Below are 22,848 nucleotides of genomic sequence, written 5' to 3'. Positions count from 1 at the left end.
AGAAAACAACAGTCTTTTTTATCCTTCTACGTCTCCTGATCGGCTAAGTGGTTGCAGCTGTTTCTACCGCTTCAACTAAAGTAGTTTAATTACATTTCAAATTTCATATTTGAGGCATTTAGCTGAGGATCTTATCCAGGTCAACTTACAATGAGAGCAACAGAAGATTAAGCTTCAATGCCTGAATTATCCACCATTTGAAAAACACCTCCTACTCATACAAAATTAAAGCGAGTGTGGCTTTTCTTTAAGAATCCTTGATGTCTTAAGAGCTTTGTTGACATGTAATAATTACACTTGTACTCACTGGATTCTCTGTTTTTCCACAAATATTGAATGAGTTTCTCTAAAGTCACAAACAACTCTTTGCTTCTTTAAACGAGCATCAACTGATCATTTTGATGGTTATAATTGAACCTCAGCTCCGCCTGCCCATCCCTCACTGCGCTCACATCTCAACATCGTAAGCGCCGACACACATAAACTCAGTTTGTTGCAGCACATGATTTGGACCGCAGGTGGTCTCGCTGTAATGTGTGTGTTTATTCTGTGCGCTGTTTACTCACACCTCTCTGAAAGCTTTCATTCTGCAACTGATGTGCATTTTGCATTTTAACCAGAGGAACAGCAGCTGGGTAAGCTTCAGTTCCTGGATCACCAGCGTTACATACTACAGGGAGGTCAGAGGTCACGGCGTGTTGACGATCAATACGACAACATTCATTCATGCAAAAACTACAAGGAACAGAGCTCAGCAGCGGCTCTTAAATGTGTGTTTTTGTTTGTTTCTACGTGTGTGAGTATGTGGAGCTGAATATGCAGCAGTCCTCACACACCAACAAACTCCTGCACACACACACACACACACACACACACACACACACACACACACACACACACACAGATATAACGGTCTTTCCTTCCTAAAACCTCTTATCTTGATGCCTTGGAAATATTAATCGAATTCATGTCATGACTACATTGAACTGAGTGGATTTTGCCTCTAGTGCAAAGTGATTCACAAATAATCCTGATTCAGATACAAAACTGTCAATGTGAGACCACATACACGCTTCACAAGAACTCACCTACAACATCCTGCTAACATACCGTTACACTCTCAGATGGGCCGATGATGTCTGTAGTTAAAAGAGTTTATTGATTATATTCATCTAATATTCTTTTAAGGACGTTAAGTGCCTGTAAAGCTGATTAATTAAGTTTGTACTTTATGATATTTCTGTCATTCCTGAAGTGTTTCTTGAGGATTGTGGGCGGTTATGAGATTTCTAGTTTGTATGCGTGCGCTTGTAAGTTCAATAAAACAAGGTAAGAGAGGCAGGATCAATACAACTTAACCCACCAGCTACAGTTAACATGCTGTGGGTCTTTTACATAACAGACATCCCGCAGTGCACACTGGGTAGAGACATCAAGCGAAATTAACCTAATTATCGTCAAAGGAACCACAGAAATCTGATAACGAATTAATACAATGATAAGAAGCCTTTTAGTGAATGTGTGAGTACATTATTGTGGTATTATAGGAAAAAACTGTTATAGTATTATTGTAGGAAATAGAAAATAACAAGTGAAATATTACGTCATTATCAGACATGAAGAGTGGGATTAACTTGTAATATTACAGGGATGCCAGAGGAGGTAAATGCTCACTAATACCAAAGATAACTCTACAGCAAATAAAAACTTACAATATGACAGATTTTCTTTATTCTTCTACACTCTGAGCTGACACAAGAAAGTCCAGAGGGAGGAAATAACTGAGTCCGTTTACTTGACTGAAGTTCTTAGGATTTGGCACTTTTGGTTATATTTACATTTGGTGTTTGAATGTTGAGAGACTTCTTACCTTAATTCCCCTTCATTTCATTTTAGAAGATTATGTGCTTAAGATTGTTCACTGAATTACTTCACCTTCAACATGAAGAAAACTAAGATAAGAAACCCTGCAATCATTTAAAACGTATTAGTGCCAATTAGTTCATATGAATGCCTCCTGATTTACTCAATTTCAATTACAGGACCTTCACTTGTAATCAAGCATGCTTTTTATTACATTAACTCAAGACTTTAACTAACTTCATCAGTGATTCACAAACTATCATTGAGGTTTGTAGGAAAACTACATGGATATCACAGAAAAAGTCTTTACCGGGATGTAAGAAGCTATTAATGCTATAAAACAAACAATAATGTTAATATAAAGTCATTATAGAAGCACTTTAAGTCAGGATACTGCTTATATTAGAGGGACACAACAGTGACAACTGTGAACTCCAGTCAGTACAGAGATATCAGCGATATTTCTCCCGGACACACAGTCAGTTAATGTGGCTCATTCACAGCAGGAGAGGTGGTTAAATCTCTACTTCACCTGGTTGAACGCTGTCTCTCCTCCTCCTCCTCCTCCTCCTCCTCCTCCTCCTCCTCCTCCTCCTCCTGCCCCGGTACCGAGCTCCGGTAGCTTCCTCCGGCTCAGCACCAGCAGGTAAACCAGCGCTCCCAGCCACACCAGCACCGCCACGGCCACCGCCAGCCTCCGACAGAGACGCTTCATTTTCCGGTCAGGAGGAGCCGGCGGCGCCCGCAGCCCGGCTGCTGTCAGAATCCCATTTTATAGACGCGAGAAAACAAAACAAAAAAAAAAAAAAAAAGAAAGAAGAAGAAAACACACCAAGCAGCCAAGCTATACTTACACACACACACACACACACACACACACACACAAGTCTGTCCGGTCCCGCTGACGGTAAAACACTGACTACACAGCGCGCGCTCTCTCTCTCGCTCTCTGTCTCAACTCACAGAGAAGCTCGAGCGCTACTCTGACACGCCTGACAGCCGCGTGCGAGTGCGTGCGTGTGTGTGTGTACGAGCGTGTGACAGAGAGACTGTGTGTGTGTGTGTGTGTGTGTGTGTGTGTGTGTGTGTGTGTGTGTGTGTGTGTGTGTGTGTGTGAATCAGTGTGTTTCACTGAGGGAGTCCTGGACCCTCCTGAAGGTCTGAATGGGAGAGCATGGAGCTCCACCTGCCGACACCCACAACTACTCCACTAAAGTAGAACAGAACAGGATAGAATAGAATAGAATAGAATAGAATAGAATAGAATAGAACAGAATAGAATAGAATAGAATAGAATAGAATAGAATAGAGAGAGAAGTGACAGACTAGAATAAAAGAGTAAACAGAGAATGTTGCAAAATCACAACATCATAGACTAAAATAAAACAGAATAAAGCACAATAGGATGAAGCAGAGTAAAGCAGTTCTATTCTATTCTGTAGAATAAAGTAGAGACTGTTGACTGGATGAAGAGGTAGACTTCAGGTATTTCCTTACAAGCTAAGTTTAAGTGTTATTATTCAACTTCAATTTGCTGTGCTCATGTACTCGTAATCATTAAACTACTCTGATACCACTTTACGGCAACGTGATGTTCAATGATAAATGGTCTGGATTCATATAGCGTCTTTCTAGTCTTCTGACCACTCCATGCAAACAGTCATCCATTCACGCACACCCAGCTATTTGGGGTTCAGTAACTTGCCCAAGGACACTTCAACATGTGTCAGGGATGTAACTGCCCATCTTCCGAATTAGTGGATGACCCGCTCTACTTCCTGATCCACAACGTTAACCTCTCGTCAGCTGAGCAGGTAGGAGAAGCGGTGTCAGCAGTCTGGACATATTTTTAGGATAAGCGATGATGACAAAAGTAGAGCAGACTGCAAACTGCGCTCTGCTAAACTGTCAAGACAAGGGGTAAAAAATAGCTCCCTCAACACAATCGATTTGACGAAACATCTAAAGGAGAAACATGACACAGAGTTCAAGGAGTTTGCTAATGCTAGCAGTGGGAAAGGGCAACGACCAACTTTGCAGCAAACGCTGGAGAAGTGAGAGAAAACGTACAGAGAAAACCAACAGATGGTAAAAATAACAGAAGCTCTTATCCAGTCCATCAGAAGACATTCAGGTGCAGCTCAAGCAGCCTATTAGCAGACTCATGACATGCTACAGTCCACCATCAATAGAAGCAGGTTTTGGGAATATTCAGCTCCAATATGAGCTCCTTGACAATCTCTGCACTCACCAGTGGACTCTTCTGGAAAAGACTCCATCTGTTCTGGCTCTCTTTGAGGAGTTTAAATGCTCCTCTGAAGCTTTGGCATCAGATGTTTCCTGCTGTGCTTCAGAGACTTTTGACCAAATAAACCGACGAGGATCATGGGATCAAAACAATGAAGGGAACCTTCGCTGCAGCCATCAAGAGACGCTTCACTGACACAGATAAAACCCTTGACTACTAAACCGTCATCATCATGACCAACCTAAAACTCTTTACTATTTAACTTTTACATAACTAATTTACTTTATCAAGTGATTTGAAAGCAATACACTGACATCATTCTGATCATTTCAGACTAGCTTGTCTGTTATCAGCTAAAATATTATTATCTGTTTTAGGTATAAAGATCATTTTTTCTCAGACATCAAAGCTGCTACAGAAGTCGAAGAGATGGTGATGCTGGAGCTGCAGAAGGTGTCTGGAGGACAGGCAGACAAGCAGGGGGATCTGGGAGAACCACCTGCCAGAAAGCTACACAAGGCCCCCGGCCCAGCAGCAGTCTGGACGGTGTGTATGATGAGATAGCAGATGAGCAGAGCACCAGCGGGTCTACCTGTGGGACCTGGAGAGACCACAACTTCTCTGGAAGACAAACCACTGCAGTACCGGAGAGTTAAACAAAGTGCAGTTTCCCACTTTGGCCCAAATGTCACACAGATACCTCTCAGCACCATGCAGTAGTGTGGAAAGTAAAAGGCATATATTGTAGGTGAAAACAGAATCTGCCTCTTCACAGATGGCACTAATATGTGATAACATATCGTTTCAGTTGTCCTGCTACAGTTGTATGTTGTGTTGAACTGAAATCAACTAAATGTGTTACAGGTTACATTTAAGTGAAATGTGTTGCGGCGCCATGTTTGTTCAGGAAATCACAACAGCTTCATGTTAAACATTTAATGTGTTACAGTCAGAAAATGAGGAACATCTGATGAAAATAAAACATGTCTTCAAAGTCATTGTTAGATCTGATAGTATTAAGTATTCATATCAGTACTCGTATCACCAAGTACCCAAATGTAAGTACTTGTACTTGCACATGTTGTTCCTAATTTATTGTAAATGATACTGAAATGTGTTTTGTCTTTGTTCTTTTGGCTGGTTTGATTTGTTTTGCATTAAACACAAGACGGTGCTACAATGTGCTACAATTTCCTCTTCATCCTATAAGACGCTTGTGTGACGTTTGAAAAGTGGTTTTCAACCCATAATTTCTGTTTGGCTCCTGATGAAGGTGTAAACTGAAAAACTAGGCTTCAATTCAGCACAATGCTGTTTGACTAAAGAAGTTGTCTATGAAAACAGAAAGTCTTTGTGCAGTCGTCCTGCAGGCTTCTGATACCTTAAAATGAACCTGAACATGAAGAACTTGTGAGCCTTCGCCACATCAGTAGTGAGCAATTCAACCAAAGAGGGATTTTCTATCTCAGATAGTCTGATTTAATTTTTTTGGAGACCTCAAGAGGTAAAGATTCCAGTATTTCACATGAAGAAAATGCAAAAATAAGAAGGCTGAAGAAAAATCTACTTCAATTTTTGTTCCTTCTTGTCGGTTTAATCATCTGGTGACCTCTCAGATTTATCTTAGGACCCCTTCGGGGATCCAAGCCCTCAGGTTGGGAACCACTGCTATAGGCCACTGTCACTCTGATTAAATTGGCTGTTAACAGAACAAAATTATTAACCATAAATGATCACAATAATGCAATAAATAACCAAATTTTGGTGAATAGAGAGTGAGGTGGTGAAGAGGAGGAAACAGTGGGGGAATTAAGTAAGAATAGATTGAGAGAAATTGAAAAAGAGGGAAAACAGGGAGAAAATAGCACAAAAAGAAAATCAATGGAGACGAAGAGAGGAGAAGAAAACATATATAAGAGACTAACTAGAAGAGGCGAGAAGATAAAAGAGAGAAAATACCATTAGAGAGGAGGAGGAGGAGGAGGAGGAAGAAAAGGAGAGAGAAGCAGATTAAAATACAGTGAGAGAAGAGAGGAGGGAAAAACAGAAGAGGAAAAGAAGATGTGGAGAATATATAAGAGAACAAGATGAAAGGCAGAGGAAAAAGAGTGAAGAGAAGCAAGAAATGGACAAAAAAAAGTGACAAAAGTAGATGAAGAAGAAGAAGGGAAAGAAGAACAGAAGAAGAGGTGAAATGAGAATGAGAGGAGAGAGGAGGAGAAGGGAAGATTATTTTCTATTGCAGACACATGAACAGACAAGATGACAAGAAGAAAACTGTCAGTTATCCTTCATTTTATTTCAATAAATGATCAAACTCACCGCTGGACACAAGAGTCCGACTTACTGTTATTAATGTAAAACCACAACTGTGACAACGACAAAAAATAAAAATGATCCTTCTAGAGTGAGACAGAGTTGAACTCCAGGATAAACCACATCTCTACTGTGTTAGAGCACCATCTAGTGTTTATGCAGGGTAACGCTCCTTTCTCTTTTCAGTAAGATTATATTAAAAAAAACAAGTTTCCTCTGTGTTGTGTAGAGACTTTTACACTCAAGTTGAAATACATCTGTCACAAATTACTGCTAGAAAAGTCGACATCACCACACTACATGGAAAATGTAGTTGTTTGAACTAGTGTGTGTACACATTGTAATGTAAATTTTCATTTATATGCTTTATACCATTTCACTAACAATGAAAGTTTTAAAGAGAACATTGATGTAATTTTTTAACTTTAAAACATAAGTTTAAACTACAGTGTTGTAAGAGTAAAACCCAAAAGCAGAGAGATGATATTACAAACATGTCCACACACACACACACACACACACACAATGCTGATAAAATTAGTAGAGCTGCAATGATAAATCGATTAGTTGCCAACAAATTAATCAAGAACTATTTTGATAATCGATTCGTCGTTTTGAGTCATTTTTTACAGAAAAAAAGTCCAAAATCTCTGATTCCAGCTTGTTAAATGTGAATATTTTCTGGTTTCTTTAGTCTCTATGACAGTAAACATCATCTTGGACTTTGGGAAACAAACACCTGAACAATGTGTAGCCCGACCAGTATATCATGGCGTTTTCTAAGCCTATACCAATTTTTTAAGATTTTTAAACGATACGATACTTCACCAATAGTCATTATGTTACATCAACAATTGTTTTCTTTCTCTTCAGAATTGTGACTAAGATATGTACCAAGCAGGACATTTTTACAGCTGAAAGATAAAACTGTTAAGGCTGGAAAACACGATATAATGGAGACTCTGTTTCTAAATGACCTCAAACATTATGTTGAGTATTTCTGTGCTGCAATTTCTTGTTACTTATTGGCCGACGTATAAGTAAGCAGTCAGCTAATATCAGCCGAGATACTGTGCTGGCCAATACATTTATACTGTAGTGGTGGATATCTAAAATAAAAAAGCAATTTTGTCACTGATGATTGACTCAAAAGCATTAATAAATTTAAAAAAAAAAAGTTCATAACTGAAGCAGTTAAGAACTCTAACATATGAATATACACTCAAAAATCCAAACAGCACTCGAACCCACAACCTATCAAACCTGAATCATGACCGACTGAGCTATCAGAGCTTTCAGAGCTACATCAGCTCTCACACAGAGAATTATAACATCTGGAGTTCAGCTGATCAGTTTGTTCATCAGAATCATGATAATTAATATGAAGTCAAATTGTAGTATAATTTTAGTCTTGGTGCTGTCAGTTTAGCATCTAATAGAAAGAACCTACCATCCTTTCTGCAGCTTCCTCTTTCAGCCTGATGTTCTTTCTCTCTCTCTAGTGGTTTGTGTTTGGTGCTGGCGGGGAAGCTTCCTGCAGAGGAACCCTGAGCAAGAACATGGAAATGGTCTAGAAAAAAAGTCTAAAAAACTTTGCAAATCCTTACTCTAAAACTACTCATTTAAAACATGCATATCGACAGTTGTGGTCAGTTTGATCAGGTGTCACATTTTCATTCTGTTCACCACTGAGGAAAACTCTTACTGGAGTTAAGTCACTTTGGAACAATTTGTGCTTGATGACTGATTAAGTAAAGATAAATCAGATGAATTAGTTATATTAAAAATATACACAGTATGAGCTGTGTGATTTAACGATAGGGCTGCAACTAACAATTGTTTTCAATATCAAATAATCTGCCAATTATTTCCTCGATTAATTGTTTTGACTATAAGATGTCAGAAAGTAGAGAAAAATGCCTGTTATAATTTCTTAAAGCTCAAGGAGACACTTTCAATTATCTTGTTTTGGTGATATTCAGATATTCAGTTTACTATCAAAAACAAACAAACTTTGAATTCTCACATTTACAGCTGCAATCACTGAATATTTGGTATTTTAGCTATAAAAATGACTAAAATGATTATTTAGTTACAACATTTTTTAAGTTTTCTGTGGATCAACTACTGGATTAATCGACCAATCATTGATAAGGTCCAGTAATTTGTACATTTGCCTTTTTAAGACCACTAACAGAGCTGTTATATCGGTAAATCACTGAAGAACCTCTTGTGTGTTAGCATTAACATTACATTTGAGTCACAGAGTTAAGCATCTTTTCCTCTAAAAGATAAATACCCAGTTAACCTACAAAAACCCATACGGTAACAACATGTACCACTGTCCTGAGGATATTTACAGAATCAATTCCTTAAAAATACGTTTGCCGGCTAGTTAGCATCGAGAAATTGTAGCTAAATTGGTAGCTAAACGGCTCTAACGGCTGACCTCAACTGTAACTGCTGAGCTCAACGGCAACGGCTCTAACGGCTGACAGCTAGAAAATATTAGCTAGCTAGCACTTGCGACGAGTTTGTTAAGTCAGACTGACAACTGAAAGTTTTTTTCTAATTATCCCTGATTAACATTAACTTACTCATCTGCTGTTTTCCAGGGTGGGAACGGAGGTGAAATCCTGTTCAAGATATTAACCAAAAACTTTTGGAACAGCCTCAGTCTGGCTAACTAATTAGCCACAGGAAACTGTGGGCTTCTCCCACGGCCGCTACCGCAACCAATAAGAATGACGGTTCATTGTTGCCCTTGGTAACAGCAGTTGACAAAACGATCGAGTCAATGTCCACTTAGTCGCTTCTCCTGGATATTTTAACCATATTACACGGTTCTCATCAGCAGCAGTTTGGGTTTCCTGTTGCTTCCCATCTATGCTGAGTGTCCAGTAACGAACTTGACTGTTAATTCATTCCTGACTGAACACTAGAAACCTACTAACTAGCTTGTTCTAGAGCTTTTGACCATGTCACACGGTCCTCATCAGCAGATCCTATTTCCAAAAATAGAAGGGAAACAACTCACAGATTGACCATTACTTTTCTCCTAAATACTACAAGAATGTATCCATGACACACTGTACCTAAATTGTTTTTTGTATTCAGTTATTATTTAATATTCTGGTTAAACAAATTTGTTACAAATATTTAGCCAATATCTAAATTTCACTTGGATATCAAATTGGTTCTATATTTAAATAGGAAAAGCATAGTTTTGAGGGCAATGCTGCAAATTTTACTATCACATTTTTGTGGTAACCATATCTATTCCTCAAGAACAAATCAACTGAAACTATGGCTAATCTGTCCAGAAAGTTTATCCTGATTCTTTCACCAGTCATACAGATAAATTAGCTATCATACAACATATCATACATTATATATTATACAAGTGTTTTAATATCAAAAATGGTATCAAATCTGACAACATGACAAAAAAAAAACAAACTCTGGTAGCTCAAAATCATGAATAGGCATTATCATTAATAGGCAAACTCTGATGGATGGCATTCTGTTCATGGTTTATTTTATAGTAATAAGAAACACACATATAAACACACACCACATCCTCTAATCCAGTTTATTTTCCTCAGCAGAAAATGGAACACGATAAAATTAAAAAGGAGAAAATAGGACAGAATTATGTTCTTGCTTTTTTATACATATAACTAAATATGCCACTCTATGCTAGGGTGTAAGTAACTCAAACTGATATAAGGTTAAATAATTTTTTTCTTTAAAAGGTACAGAAAGATATTCCATTACTTCAATTTCTCATTAGCACTCAAAAAGGAACAGGATTTTTTTTTTCTCAAAATATCAAAATAAGAACCAGCCAAAGACATTTCTCCAAACTCCCTTTATCCTTCGCTGTGTTCTCATTGGAGAAGACGGGAGGGTGGGAAGAGGTGAGGGAGAGAAGAAACAATAACTTGTGCATGAGGATTAGCATAGTTAAGTGGTGTCTGGTTAAAAGGGCGCTCCACCTGAATCAACCTTTCTGTAGTTATTTTGCAAAAAATAAAAAGGAAGAGACTTTATGATTTTCCTGTGATTGAAGGAAACCTCCTGCTTAGTTCCCAAAATGGGAAAACAGTAATATACAGCTCAGCATCATCAAACTGCACTTCCTGTGATGCTGAAGTACATTTTATAGATTCCCAAACCTGTATCAAACAAATCACAACTTATCATTTTAACGCACCTACAGCATGTGCTAAATGCCCAAATAAAAAAAACAAACATTTTTAATTTTAAGAAATATGTCAGCTTTTGCAACATCACAAACAAAAAGAGTTAATTTTGGTGGAATACCACTTTTAGGAGTAGAAGGAAGAGAGGTGTGTGACTGAACAATATGCACAGCACAAAGTCCAAGCAGTCAGACTGTGTAGGCTGATTAAGAGCAAGATCTGAAACAATGTCAAACAATGACAAAACAAAACAAAAAAAGAAAAAAAAACTAATGAGGAAAGGGAAAAACCACTCAATTTAAGAATTCACATGTTATTTCTGCAGCCAAAACCAGCTGAGGCATCGTGAGACACTGGAGTTTGAATCTGTGACGTCAACAGAGGGACAACTTTGGAAAAAAAATAGATGACGGGAGTCTTAAGTTAAAGTTTGATGTTTTACACCTACAGAAGTAGGGTTTATTAACTGCAAAATGACTAAATGTATCCACGTCAGCACTTAAACTGTCCGTTCTACCTTTTCCAAAGAAGCAGAAACAACTTCTCAACCAACTTGCCACTGTGAAAAATCAAAAAAACAGATTTACACGACTGAACAGAACCAATCAGTGTTGGTTACTTGTCAAGGTGACGAGTTGAGAGTCCAGTTACATCCAAAACTTACCAATATTTAACTGGCGGCTGGTGTTATTTCACTAACCTTGTTTTTTTTTTTTTTTTAAAAAGTCTCAAGGTTAACCAGCTTTTGGTTAATTTCTCTCGCTGTGACCTCATAGATTCAAACAGTGGAACCAACCTAGTGAAAGCTCACTAGCATCAATGACGCCTTGGGCAACAATCAATGTAAATAATTAAAAAAAAAAAAAAATCAAAAGAAGTTATAATATATAGAAGAATTATGTTCCAAACAGATATCCCCGATCTGAAAATAAGAATAACACCTAATTCTACCCACAAAACACAAAATGAGAAATAAATTATAGGACTATTTAAAGGGTAGTAGGTAATTTATGTACTCAGGAGGCTAAATTAGCACTCTTGACTGATCGTCTTCAACTCTAGAGATACTCAGTGTTGAACTTCGGGTGTTTTTGTTTTCTTAAGTGAATACACGGTGTTTTGGCGAAGAACTCTTCATTTGAATACAAAAATTCAGTCGTATTCCCCTTTATGTATCAAGAACAACAGTACCACTCAGTATATTGAAAAGGGGGAGGGGAGGGGGGGGGGGAGAGGGAGAAGAGGATCTGCTACACAGAGGATTTATCTGAGTGACTCTAGTCCATTAGTGTGGATTATTTTTTTCAATATTTATTTGTATTTTTCTTTTTGTCAACAGTCCATGTGAGCAGAGGCAGGGATTGGCTGTATTGTCCTCCATGACACCGTGGTTAAGCAGTAAAAACAGAGCTAATCACCATGACGGCCACACAGGGAAAAAAAAAAAAAATAAAATAAATCAAAACCATGACAGCATCCTTGGACTGCCTCACATTATCAAATGACACGCTCAAACCTGCACAAATACACTGTTGCTGGTACCATGTACAGGCAAAACACCGTTATAGTGATGCTGCACATGGACCTGAACGTTGGTAGAAGAAGAAAAAAAGAAGAAGAGGAAGGCGGGGTTACAGGTTTGATACTCCAACCCCTTGATGACGACCTGAGGAGTGGTCGTGGGATAGAGCTGGACCCCTCATCCGCGACCGAGAAAAATGAAACAAAACAAAACAAAAAAACTGCTGTTGAATGAGAATCCAAACAAATCAGTTCAGCCGAACGCTACAACAGTTCATCTTCCGTAACTTCCTGTACTGAAAAAAAAAAAAAAAAAAAAAAAAAAAGGAGCGTGAGCAAAGAGGAGGAAACCGTGGCGAGATACAGTGGAACTGTGCACAATGTACGACTGACTGGATCTGGATCTGTCTCTGGGGCATCCTTCCTCTGAAGACGGGGGGGGGTGGGGTTAAGGCTGTGTGTGTGAGAACATGCGATACTGAACGTGGCTCCGCAGAAGAGCCACCAGGCCCCCTGTTGGCCCCCGAGCGAGTCCAAATAGACGCTCCAGGCAGGAAATCAGGGCGTCAACAGGGCGGCGTCAAGCTCAGATCCAAAAAATCGCCTGGTCAGATGCTGGATGTTGCGACCGTGCTCCCTCCCCTCCCTCCGGCTCCTCTACCTCTTCTTCCCTCCCTCCCCTCCCCCTCTCCCTCCCCCTTCCCACCCATCAACCCATTTGTCATTCCTCCTAGCTCTCCCTCCACAACCACCTCCTCCTCCTCCTCCTCCTTCTCCTCCTTCTCCTCCTCCTCTTCCTCCTCCTCCTCCTCCTCCTCCTCCTCTTTGTAAGCGCCTCATCTCTAACTGGATGGCTGGTCACGGTGTGGCCAATCAGGAGCACTCCTCCCCGATGCGTTGGCATGAGCGGCCCACCTTGCGGTCCAGCTTCACCATCTTGAGGACGGCCTCCTCGCGCCCACGGCCCAGATGGTCGAACAGACAGTCGTGTTGCTCGGGGAGACGGTGGAGCATGCAGAATACATAGCCTGGGAGGGAAACAAAAACAAAGTGGTGAGGAAGGAAGTGACCCCGTTAAATGTTTTGTTGCTACCTCTTTGTATGGGAGAAAACATCCCATAATGCCGCTGGTTTAACCTCGCCAAGCTTATCAGACAACACGCGTATCCAGCCTCTAACTGAACCTCTCAACTGATCTGCACTGCTTTCCTCCTCTCATGCATCTGAAGTGCAAGAATAACAGGATTTTTTTTGACACTTTGACTTTATTTGATGGGTTAAAATAGAGATGCAGGAAGGGAAAGAGAGCAGCTGACAGCTGGAATTGATCCAGAAATGTGTTATGTGGTATGGATCTTAATATTTTATTGAATTACACGCAGCCTGGAGCATCATCTGTAACCCACTGGAGCTCAATGAGTCATCAAATGCCTTCAAGCTAAACCAGTAATGGTATATAAGTAGGTATGTAAATGCAAGAAATATTTACTAAATATGATGAAAAAACAGACTTTGTAAATGAACATTCTGAAATGTAATTAGCTGCAGAAGAAATTAAATGACAGAAAAAAACTGAACTGCATAACAAGCTCTCTTTAATGTACAGATATGAGAGTTTTCATCTGCGTTTTTTAGTTTGTAAAAACTTTCCTGTAATAAAAAGTCCTTTTGTGGAGATTTAAATATACTTCAGACAAGCCTGTTGGGGCAACAAACATATATATACAGGTATGTGTGCAGGTATTGTGATGATTAGTTTTACTTGGGTGGAGCATTAGTGGGTTTGTCATATATATGAACGAAGCACCGAGTGTGTTTACAGAATCACTAAGTATAGAAATCAACTCTCAGACAGTGAAGTGCACATATCTCAGGTTGATTTCAGCAGCGGTTTGTGTCGTTTCACTTTTTCAGTCCAACAAATGAAACATATTTTGAACCACAGCGAGGGGAACAAACCAGTAAATTTAGAAGTGTGTGTGCAGCCTTTTTGGTTATGATGACACATGACTTAAAGCCAAAGTCCATCATGGTACATTACAGTCCATGTTTTTGAGACTATACATGAGTTTGACTACCATCATACAAAATCTTGGCCTGTTTTACTCCTTTGCTTACAAAAATGACACGTTAACATATTTAAAACCATCATAAAACATTAATAACTTTGATTCACTTGTAAAAATGTAATCAGTTACATTTTAAAGTAATAACAGATTGGAAACACTACAGCAGCTGACTTATAGACGCTTGACAGCAGGGACACAGAATCAGTGAAATTAGTTGCAGTAGTGTCTTCTTGGTTATGATGACATGTGACTGAAAGCCACACTGACGGGTTGGTACTTACCGCAGCGACAGGAGCCCAGTTCCTGCTGTACCAGCTCTAGTTTGGTTTGGCAGCGATAGCAGCGCCGACGGTTTTTCTGCTTGGGCGTCCCGCGGGCCTCCTCGCTGCTTCCCTCCTTCTCTTCTGTCCGTGGCCGTTTCTCTGGCGTCGCCTCGCTCTCTGAGCCCGAGGCTGAAAAAAATGTTTAAAATTTTTTTTTAAAAAATGGCAGGGTTAAGAGTTAGCGCTCAAAGTGGGGCAGGTCACGCAGAGTAACTGGCAGGAAGAAGAGGCTGACAGACAGACTGTACCTGATTCTCGTGGACGTTTTGTGGGTGTGCAGAGTGTGCCTTGGGCTGTTTCTGTGCACGACACGCCTGCAGATGGAAAATAAAGAGACGCGTGAGATGGGATGTGAAACGTTCTCCTCCATACAACACATGTAGAGAAAAAAAGCACAATAAATAACATAATAAATACACTAATGTGGTACAAACTACTATGAAACATGCAATTTGTAGTTTTGTGCAGTTGGTATTAAAGAGTCGCAGAAATCTCTCAAAACCTGGGCAAATAAAACCAAATCTATCTTATTTTGGGTGAAAGGACCTTTAAAGCTGAGAGGAGGTATATTGAACGTGGTTTAGTCTTCCATGTTAGTAGATATATCCTATATTTTTATATCATTATGAACAATGCTTTAGTATTTGAGGGATGACTGTCAAAGCAGAGGGTAAAAACTCTCCACTTTAATACATCACTGTAATCTATTATGTTGTCCCACAACAATTATTTTTGAAAGACAAACAAAGAAATAGTCTGCCAGCAGGATAAGATTCAATTTCTTTCCAAAGCACTTTAGGCTTTTTCATAAAGTTCCATTAAAAGAGTGTCAACACATCAAACAATACAGAAGAAGACAGATGCCTCCACCGTTATGTAGACAGAGGAACATTTCCACAACGTTCTTTTAACGTTTGCAGTGGAAACAAACTGATTATTTTTCTCCACTGGCAGATCTTTTCACTTGTTTTTAATAAAGTTGCAATTTGAAAACTTAATTAACAGTCTGAATGACTTCATATTACAATGTGTTGCATAGAAAATTAATTTTAAAAAGAGAGAGCGCAGTTTTTTTTTGCAATTCTGATTGCTCAGTGTGTTCACAGAGGAATGTGTGCAGTCTACTGTCTATTGGACATCTTACTGTATGTGTTGTTGTGTGTGTGACTGTTTCTAAAGGTGGAGAACGCTGCACAGCCACAGTTGAACCTTCAAGACTTCATGCTACTTATAAGTATGAAGAAATACTGCTGAGAGAGTCTCAGTGACTCAGTGACTGTTGGGTGAATTATGCTTCCTTGCTGCAAGTATTTGAAAGATTCAGCTCCCCACCGCCCTGTGACTAAATCCAGTCAGAGCTTTAACTCCTGTGTTTGACTCTTTCTCCTTCTATACTTTCCCACTGAATCTAAAGACAGAAAGTAACTGCAGCTGGACACAGAGAAATACTCATATATTTGAATGGAGAGTGAACCGCTTGGTGTTCGGGCCCTAATAAAGGAAAAACTGCAGTACAGAGATACAAATGTTAGTTTTGATGGTGTTTTTCTACAGAACTTTATCACTAAACTGTCACCCTTCCCCTCATAGGTCATCCCCACTACTGAATTATAAATATAAGACCTATAATTATTGTAAAATAAATGATAATAACACCAAACTTCATACAAACGTTGTATATAATCTACTGTATGTATATAGACCTTTCTGCTGTATCCTACAGAAATGAGCTGCATTCAACCCCCACACCAGTGAAGGCTGGTGACTCAAAAAATTGGGGAGGACAGGAGGAAAACCAACATACGGCATCAAACTACATCATTGTCCCACCTGATGAAATTGGAGGGGCGGAGGGCAATTTTATATGCCAATAAAACAATTTGCTTTTAAAAACAAATGATACCTTCCTCTTTTAAACACGGTAGTGTATGAAACAGCCTCTGTCCACATCATCAAAATAATTATATATATATATATACACATATACATAATAAATCATTTATTCCAGAATTATTATCAGCTTATATCTGAAACTTTCAACTCATGTTTTTCATAAAGGCATAAAATGACATGTTTTGAGGCTTTTTGTTTCCCCGTTCATGTGGATGTAAAAAAATAATAATAATTAAATAAAAAGAGCACGTGTGAAAACGTCGGTTGTCCCATCTTACCTTCCCTTGTGCTGGGAAACGTGGGCGAGGGCTCTTCGGTTGACGGCTGCTCGGAGCTAGAGGGCGGCGATGACAATAGAGACTGGCTACTGCTACTGCTCGTCTCGCTACTGAAGACAGGTGATTGGCTACTCCCAGTGCTTTGGATAGGCTTGGAGGTGCAGTCCTCCCCTGGCTGCTTCTTCTGGATGTCTGTGGTCAAGGACAGTGAGTAAGCGAGGAGAGAGAGAGAGAGACATAAAAATAGGACAGAGAAACAGATACACACACACACACACACACACATAGAGGGAGGAGGAGGAGGAGGAGGAAGAGAGACGACACAGAAAAACAGAGTCAAAACACTCAAATCTGGACTCATGCGCTTGCTTATGGTTTGAGGTGCAGAAACACTGCTGCACACCAGAAGCCTCCTGTCACTGTGGCTGTGGTAACAGGTGTTATGCAGCATTTGCAGGTGTGTAGAAAATAGGTTATTCTAGCTGCCAGGGAGGCTAATGTTACTGATATTTTTACATAATAAAGCTGTACCTTGTAACATATTTATGTCAAAGTATACCACAAAGCCACACTTGTGATTTAATCGATGGTTTTAGGTTAAATCACAAGTGTGGCTGCAACAGCGTAGTTTCCCTTCCTCTCTTATTAAAGGAGAGGTCCGCAATTTTTCATGTCTGTCCTGACACAGTAGTCACGTGTCAAATGAACATGTTTTTCTTGCAAAAAATGTATTTAAAAGTTTATCTGAAGTTAATAAGAGGCTTCAGCTGCCCAAATTAGTCAGATCAAGCTAATATCTTTCAACGTTACTGTCTTTTTAGTGCCAAATTTCCTCTTTTTGTTTGGATCCTTCCACTGCAGCTGAACAGGAAAACACTGTCCATCGAGACACAAAGAGGGATTTTTTTCTTTTACTAAAAAGACTGACTGTGGAACATATCCGCTTTATTTGACTAACTTGACAACAAAAGCCTCATATTATCTTCAGATAAACTTTTAAATACATTTTTAAACAAAACAAGGACGTATACTGTAAGCACATCTGGAGGGGTTGTCAGACTACCTGCTTTGTGTGCACAGTTTCCCAGCAGACTGACTGTCTACATCTATCTCAACTCTTACCTTTTTTGGTGTCACATATATACTCGCACGCCAGTAACAGATGAGAACTCAACCCTAAACTCCTCCTTGGTGGTGCATTAAAAGCAGCTCTAACACTTGAGTTAACAACTGGCTGCTTTACATCACTGTGCTCACTGGTTATAGTGACGAGAGAGTCACATGTATCAAAATCAAATGGACCTCACAAAGAGAGCTAATACAATTAGATGATTAATTGATGTCTATTGACAGAAAATTAGACGGACTGTTTTTAATGTGTTTAATCAGTTAAGTAACTTTTTACAGCAGAAATGTAAAAACTAGAGCTGCAGTGATTAGTTAATTAATCAGTTAGTCAACTGACGGGAAATTCATTGGCAACTATTCTGATAAGCGAATAATCATTTTAGTCACTTTTAAAGCAAAAATGCCAAAACTTCAGGTTCTCAAATGTGATGAAGAACCCTGTGATGACAAAACAAGACATCTGAAAAGGCTGTATGGAACTATAACCGATATTTTCTGAAATTTTATAGACAAAACAAGTTAGTCTATAAATAATTAGTAGATTAATAGATGATGGTAAAAACTTCACTAGTTTTACCCTCTCAAACATGAAGATTTGCTGATAACTTGGCTACAGTTAACTCAGTATTCTTGGGTTTGGACTGTTAGTCAGACAAAACTATCAATTTGAAAATGTGCCCTTGACCTGTAGAAAATTATGATGGGCATTTTTCACCATTTCCTGACATTTCATACACTGATTTATCAAGTAAGTGATTAAGTAATAAGCAGATTCATTGATAATTAAAAAGACTGTCATCATTCGGATTAGTAGTGCTGATCAGCAGCTAATTTTCAAGGTTGAGATGTTTGTTCCAATAAGGAAGAATTTCTAAAACAGTCCCTACTCTCTCCTGCGTTACCTCCTGCCTGTCACATAACTTAACTTAGCTGAAGTGCAACATGATACGCTATGAGAAAGACAGAATCCCCTCTGATGACCGTGCTGCACTCAGGCCTCTTTACATAATGATCATCTTGGAATTAATCGATCCATGAGGATATTGTCTTTACTTTTTTTCCCCCTCCAGGGAGGTTGAGGGAGGTCAGCCTCGATTTTTAGTTTCTCCTCCGCATGTGGGCTAACCCACTTCTGCTCTGCCTTCATACTCATGTGTATTGAGTCTATTCTGAGCCTCTGTGATGCTAGACTCAAAGCCGGGCCCTTAGGTCCTCGCTGCTGTCTGCCATACTCACTGGTTGCCATGGCCACCGACAGGGCTGCAATGCACCCTCAACCCATCCTCCCAAACCAGACTAGAGAAGTCATTGAGAAAACTTCATGCATACCTTGACATTTTTTGATTTTGTTTGGGCATTTTTCACATTGTGGGAAAACAGAGCTTCCAAACTGAAGGTGTTTCAAAGCTGCTGAATGATTCTGTCCTTAAAACACAACTAATCTGTACACAGGAATTTCAGTTTATTGTTACATATGATGGAATCACATCTTCTTTATTATAAGAAATTACTTCTTTACCTTTAACTAACACTGTCCTCTAAATGGTGGCTATATCATTTTGGGGAGTGAGATTCTTTACTTGTCCTTCCATTTTCTCAGAGCGACTTCTTAGCATTGTTAGCATTCCTCACTGAAATCAGCAGGCACACCTAGCCTCAAACTGCTGCTGGCTGTGTCCCTGGCTGTCAGGGAGAACAGCTCTGCATGCCAAGAAGAAACTTGGTTCATACAGTAGAGTCTACTGTATGTGACAGTAACCAGCTGAGAGTAACCTTCAAACACAACAACGGACACAGGAAACATGAAATTTGATGTCCTTCTGTTGATCAAAAATGCATAAATTTGGAGATGTAATCCATCGGCTCTGTAGTCTAGTAGCATCTGCAGGTAAACTACTGGAGGTAAGTGATGTACAGACTTGTTAAAATAATGTAAAGTAAGAGTCATCAACTAGTTTTTTCAATTCATAGACCTTCAAAGAAAATGGTCAGCTCAAATTTTTGAGGAGCTGCGTTGTCCATATTGTCAGACAAATGGATTTTTAGAAGAAGAAAAGGAACAAATAATAACGCGTCACCTCCCAAAGCAAGCAGGAGGAACAGGAGAGCAACTTTCCAACTACAGCAGTTATTTAAAAGAGAGATTATTTACAACCTTGTAAAATTATGTCATGACAAGTCTGACTTTAGCTGCATAGCATATTTGTTAGGGGAAAAAGTACAGGCCATAAAAAACATATATAAGTGGAAATAGTTTTTATTACCCAGATTGACACTGAAGAACATACACAGTATGTAGGCAGCAATAAGGTGACCCTCTCATTTCAGACTGACCCCTTTGTTTTGGTTTTGTTGTTAAAAGTATTTCATTCCATTCTGTTCATTGTCATAAAGACATATCTATATATTGTGTCATGAGAAAGGCTTACCAGCAAAACATTTGGAGCAGAGGTTCATGGTTTTACTGGACCTGCGGAGACACGAGAGAAAGTCAAAGTCAGTGAGTGAATGAAGGGAAAGCTCTTTGGCTGGACTGACAACAGGACTTCCATTAGACCGAATTAGCCCGCTCGCTCTCTGACATAGCTATTAGTAACAGTCATTATGCTACTTAATACTACTCTCAATTAATCCTTTTCTCAGACATCAAAGCCAAGTTTCTACTTAATAAAACTATTGCTCTGCAACATTATTTTTTTCTGCCACAAACCCCATAGTGAAATGTTCTATATCATGGTATGAAAAGTTTAACAAAAGTTAATAACGTGGAGTTGTTGAAACATCTGCGATGTACATGAGTATCAGAAATTATTTGGAGAATAGTTTTAAAGACTTTTATGCTATTTTATGCCCAGTGGCTGAACATTAACATGGAAGAGAAGCAGCACTGATACAAAAACCCTTAAATATAAAACTTCCTCTGTTACCGACACCAGCAGGACCTTGACCCCTTTCCAATAACTACAATGATACTTGCCTCACATCCTGAGCTTTATACACCACTTTCATAATCTCTCCAAAAGTTCCCTGTCAGCCTTTTTCTGTCTATCATTCTGGCAATCGAGCCTGTGTGTCACAACAAATTGAAGTCATGATGACAAAAAAGAAATCACAAGGGAAGAGGAAGTGAATCGATGCTGTGGGGACACGACGCACGGAAGGACTATCAGATAAAAAAAAAGTAGAATGTGTTGATTCATTTTCTGTGTATCGATCCGACTGTTTCTACACAAAAACGGCTTCTCACTGGTGAATCACAGCCATCTGCTATTAAATACAAAAAAAACACACCTTTGTACACGTTACAAATGCATATAGTTTAAAGTGACAAACCTAAAATCCATCAGTGGAGCGTGCTAGCATTAAACACAAAGTGCAGCTGAAGACAACAAAACCAGCTAAAGACGATAAAAGTACAGTTTAATCTGATAAAAGATGAGTCAGATCTGACCACTCAGTGTGAGCTGAGTCTTAAAAACGGACATTATATCTTTAACATTTGACTACACTATCCTCTAAATGCCTCTGGGTGTCTGGTGGGCGACAGGACCAAAGGCCACTTAAGAACATTTTGAGAATAAAATATCATTTTAAAAACATTTTTGTCATGATTTTACTGTCATAAAACACCATTTCAAGGAGTACAAAGAAACAAAGTCATTACACAGCGTAATAAGACCACTAACTAAACACTTTAAGAGCTTCCATGAAGACCACCAGTGGAACGTCCTTCTCTGGGGTTTTAATCCTGGTTTAATCCCTGCTTTTCTTGGTGATTTCAGCTTTCCTACAGGTACAGTATGTCGTGTCTGTCCCTCACCTTCTGGACTTCTCTTTAATGTTCATACCACCACAATACGTCTCTGTCAGCCGTGAGCCCCGTCAATAGTGCAGAAGCTGGAACTGGGCTCCGGGTATTCAGATCATTGTTCCTACAGGAACTATGTGACTAATGCAGCAGGACAGGATACACTGAATGTTTCTCCTCCACCAAGGAGGTGATGTATCGGTACCACCGAGATATCTCAATATCTAAAAATTTGTTATCCGTTTTGTGAGAGGTCTGATTAGATTTTGGCGGTGCTCCCGATCCTCCACCATCATATTTCAGCCATAACTACCACACAAGGTGTTTCTACTGTTTGTCCTCCCCTGAATCAACACCTCTCTGACACAGCAGTGTCAACAAAAACTGACCACGAGAGGCTTCACAAACAGCGTTTACTGCAGGACTGTTGGATTTATTAGCCGGTACAGGTGTGCCAAATCAACTCAGAACTGAGTGGGAGAACTGACTGATCCACAGCGAGGAGGTGACGACACCGAAGGTCCATTTATATAAAACTTACTCAGCATTCTGCTTATGTCGTCTGCCTTTAATTAATATTCAGAAACCATTATCCTGAGCTCCCAAACACCAGTTAACAACGTTCAGTCAAAATCTCCTTCATCACTCACACTGACCTGAATAATCAATTTAGTCCTTTTTAAAAAAATAAAACGCCAAATATTCGCTGCTTCCTGCTTCTCAAATGTGAGAATTTTACACCTCTTTGTTGTACATGACAGCAAACTGAACATCTCTGTGTTGTTGGTCAGACAAAACACGACATCTGAAGACGTCAGCTGGGTCTGTAGGAAACGTCAACGGCCATTTTTCAGTATTTGCTGACATTTTACAGACCAAACGACGACTCAATTAACTAAGAATATAACTGGCAGATTAATCCATAATTAAACAATTGTTACCTTGTAGTTCCTCTTTTAAAAAGAAGGAAGGTTTAAGGTGCATTTTGGATTCAAAAGCTGTTAGAGGAGAGCAGCACCGAACTCCAGCTGTAGCAAATAAACAAAACTCAACCGACTCCGCTGGGACGACACTTTCATTATTTATATATATTTATATATAGAGGCAGAAGATTGTAAGATGCTTCCAAATTAATGCCGTTCACTTTTAACTGGTAGCTTACTGGTTAAGATGCACAACACAGTCTTTCGCTGCAT

The 22,848-nt window shown here is 39.3% G+C and overlaps 2 protein-coding genes across 4 annotated transcripts in view; both read right to left on the bottom strand.

Annotated features, from left to right (window-relative positions):
- galnt14 (UDP-N-acetyl-alpha-D-galactosamine:polypeptide N-acetylgalactosaminyltransferase 14 (GalNAc-T14)) overlaps positions 1-12,993 on the bottom strand; it is a 203,702-nt gene extending 190,709 nt beyond the window's left edge. Inside the window, exons 1-2 of one of the 3 annotated variants that reach the window (XM_067573198.1) lie at positions 12,906-12,993; positions 2,396-2,460 (exon numbers count right to left, since the gene is read on the bottom strand). In XM_067573198.1, the coding sequence (XP_067429299.1) occupies positions 2,396-2,460; positions 12,906-12,993 (153 nt within the window). Of the gene's footprint in view, positions 1-2,395; positions 3,021-7,877; positions 7,975-9,024; positions 9,167-12,905 lie in introns of those variants that run through there. The other 2 variants (XM_067573199.1, XM_067573196.1) reach the window with 2 other exon arrangements.
- A 33-nt stretch (positions 12,994-13,026) lies between these two features.
- The window catches only part of LOC137169820 (AN1-type zinc finger protein 3-like), a 14,784-nt gene continuing 4,962 nt past the window's right edge, over positions 13,027-22,848 (bottom strand). The window contains exons 2-6 of the mRNA XM_067573200.1: positions 20,274-20,314; positions 16,717-16,908; positions 14,794-14,859; positions 14,504-14,674; positions 13,027-13,181 (exon numbers count right to left, since the gene is read on the bottom strand). Coding sequence (XP_067429301.1) covers positions 13,027-13,181; positions 14,504-14,674; positions 14,794-14,859; positions 16,717-16,908; positions 20,274-20,314 — 625 coding nt within the window. The remainder of the gene's footprint in view (positions 13,182-14,503; positions 14,675-14,793; positions 14,860-16,716; positions 16,909-20,273; positions 20,315-22,848) is intronic.

The sequence above is a fragment of the Thunnus thynnus genome, chromosome 18, assembly GCF_963924715.1.
Source record: "Thunnus thynnus chromosome 18, fThuThy2.1, whole genome shotgun sequence".
Taxonomy (NCBI): domain Eukaryota; kingdom Metazoa; phylum Chordata; class Actinopteri; order Scombriformes; family Scombridae; genus Thunnus; species Thunnus thynnus.
Note: the sequence above shows the minus strand (reverse complement) of the source record. Positions and strands in the feature narration are given on the sequence as shown.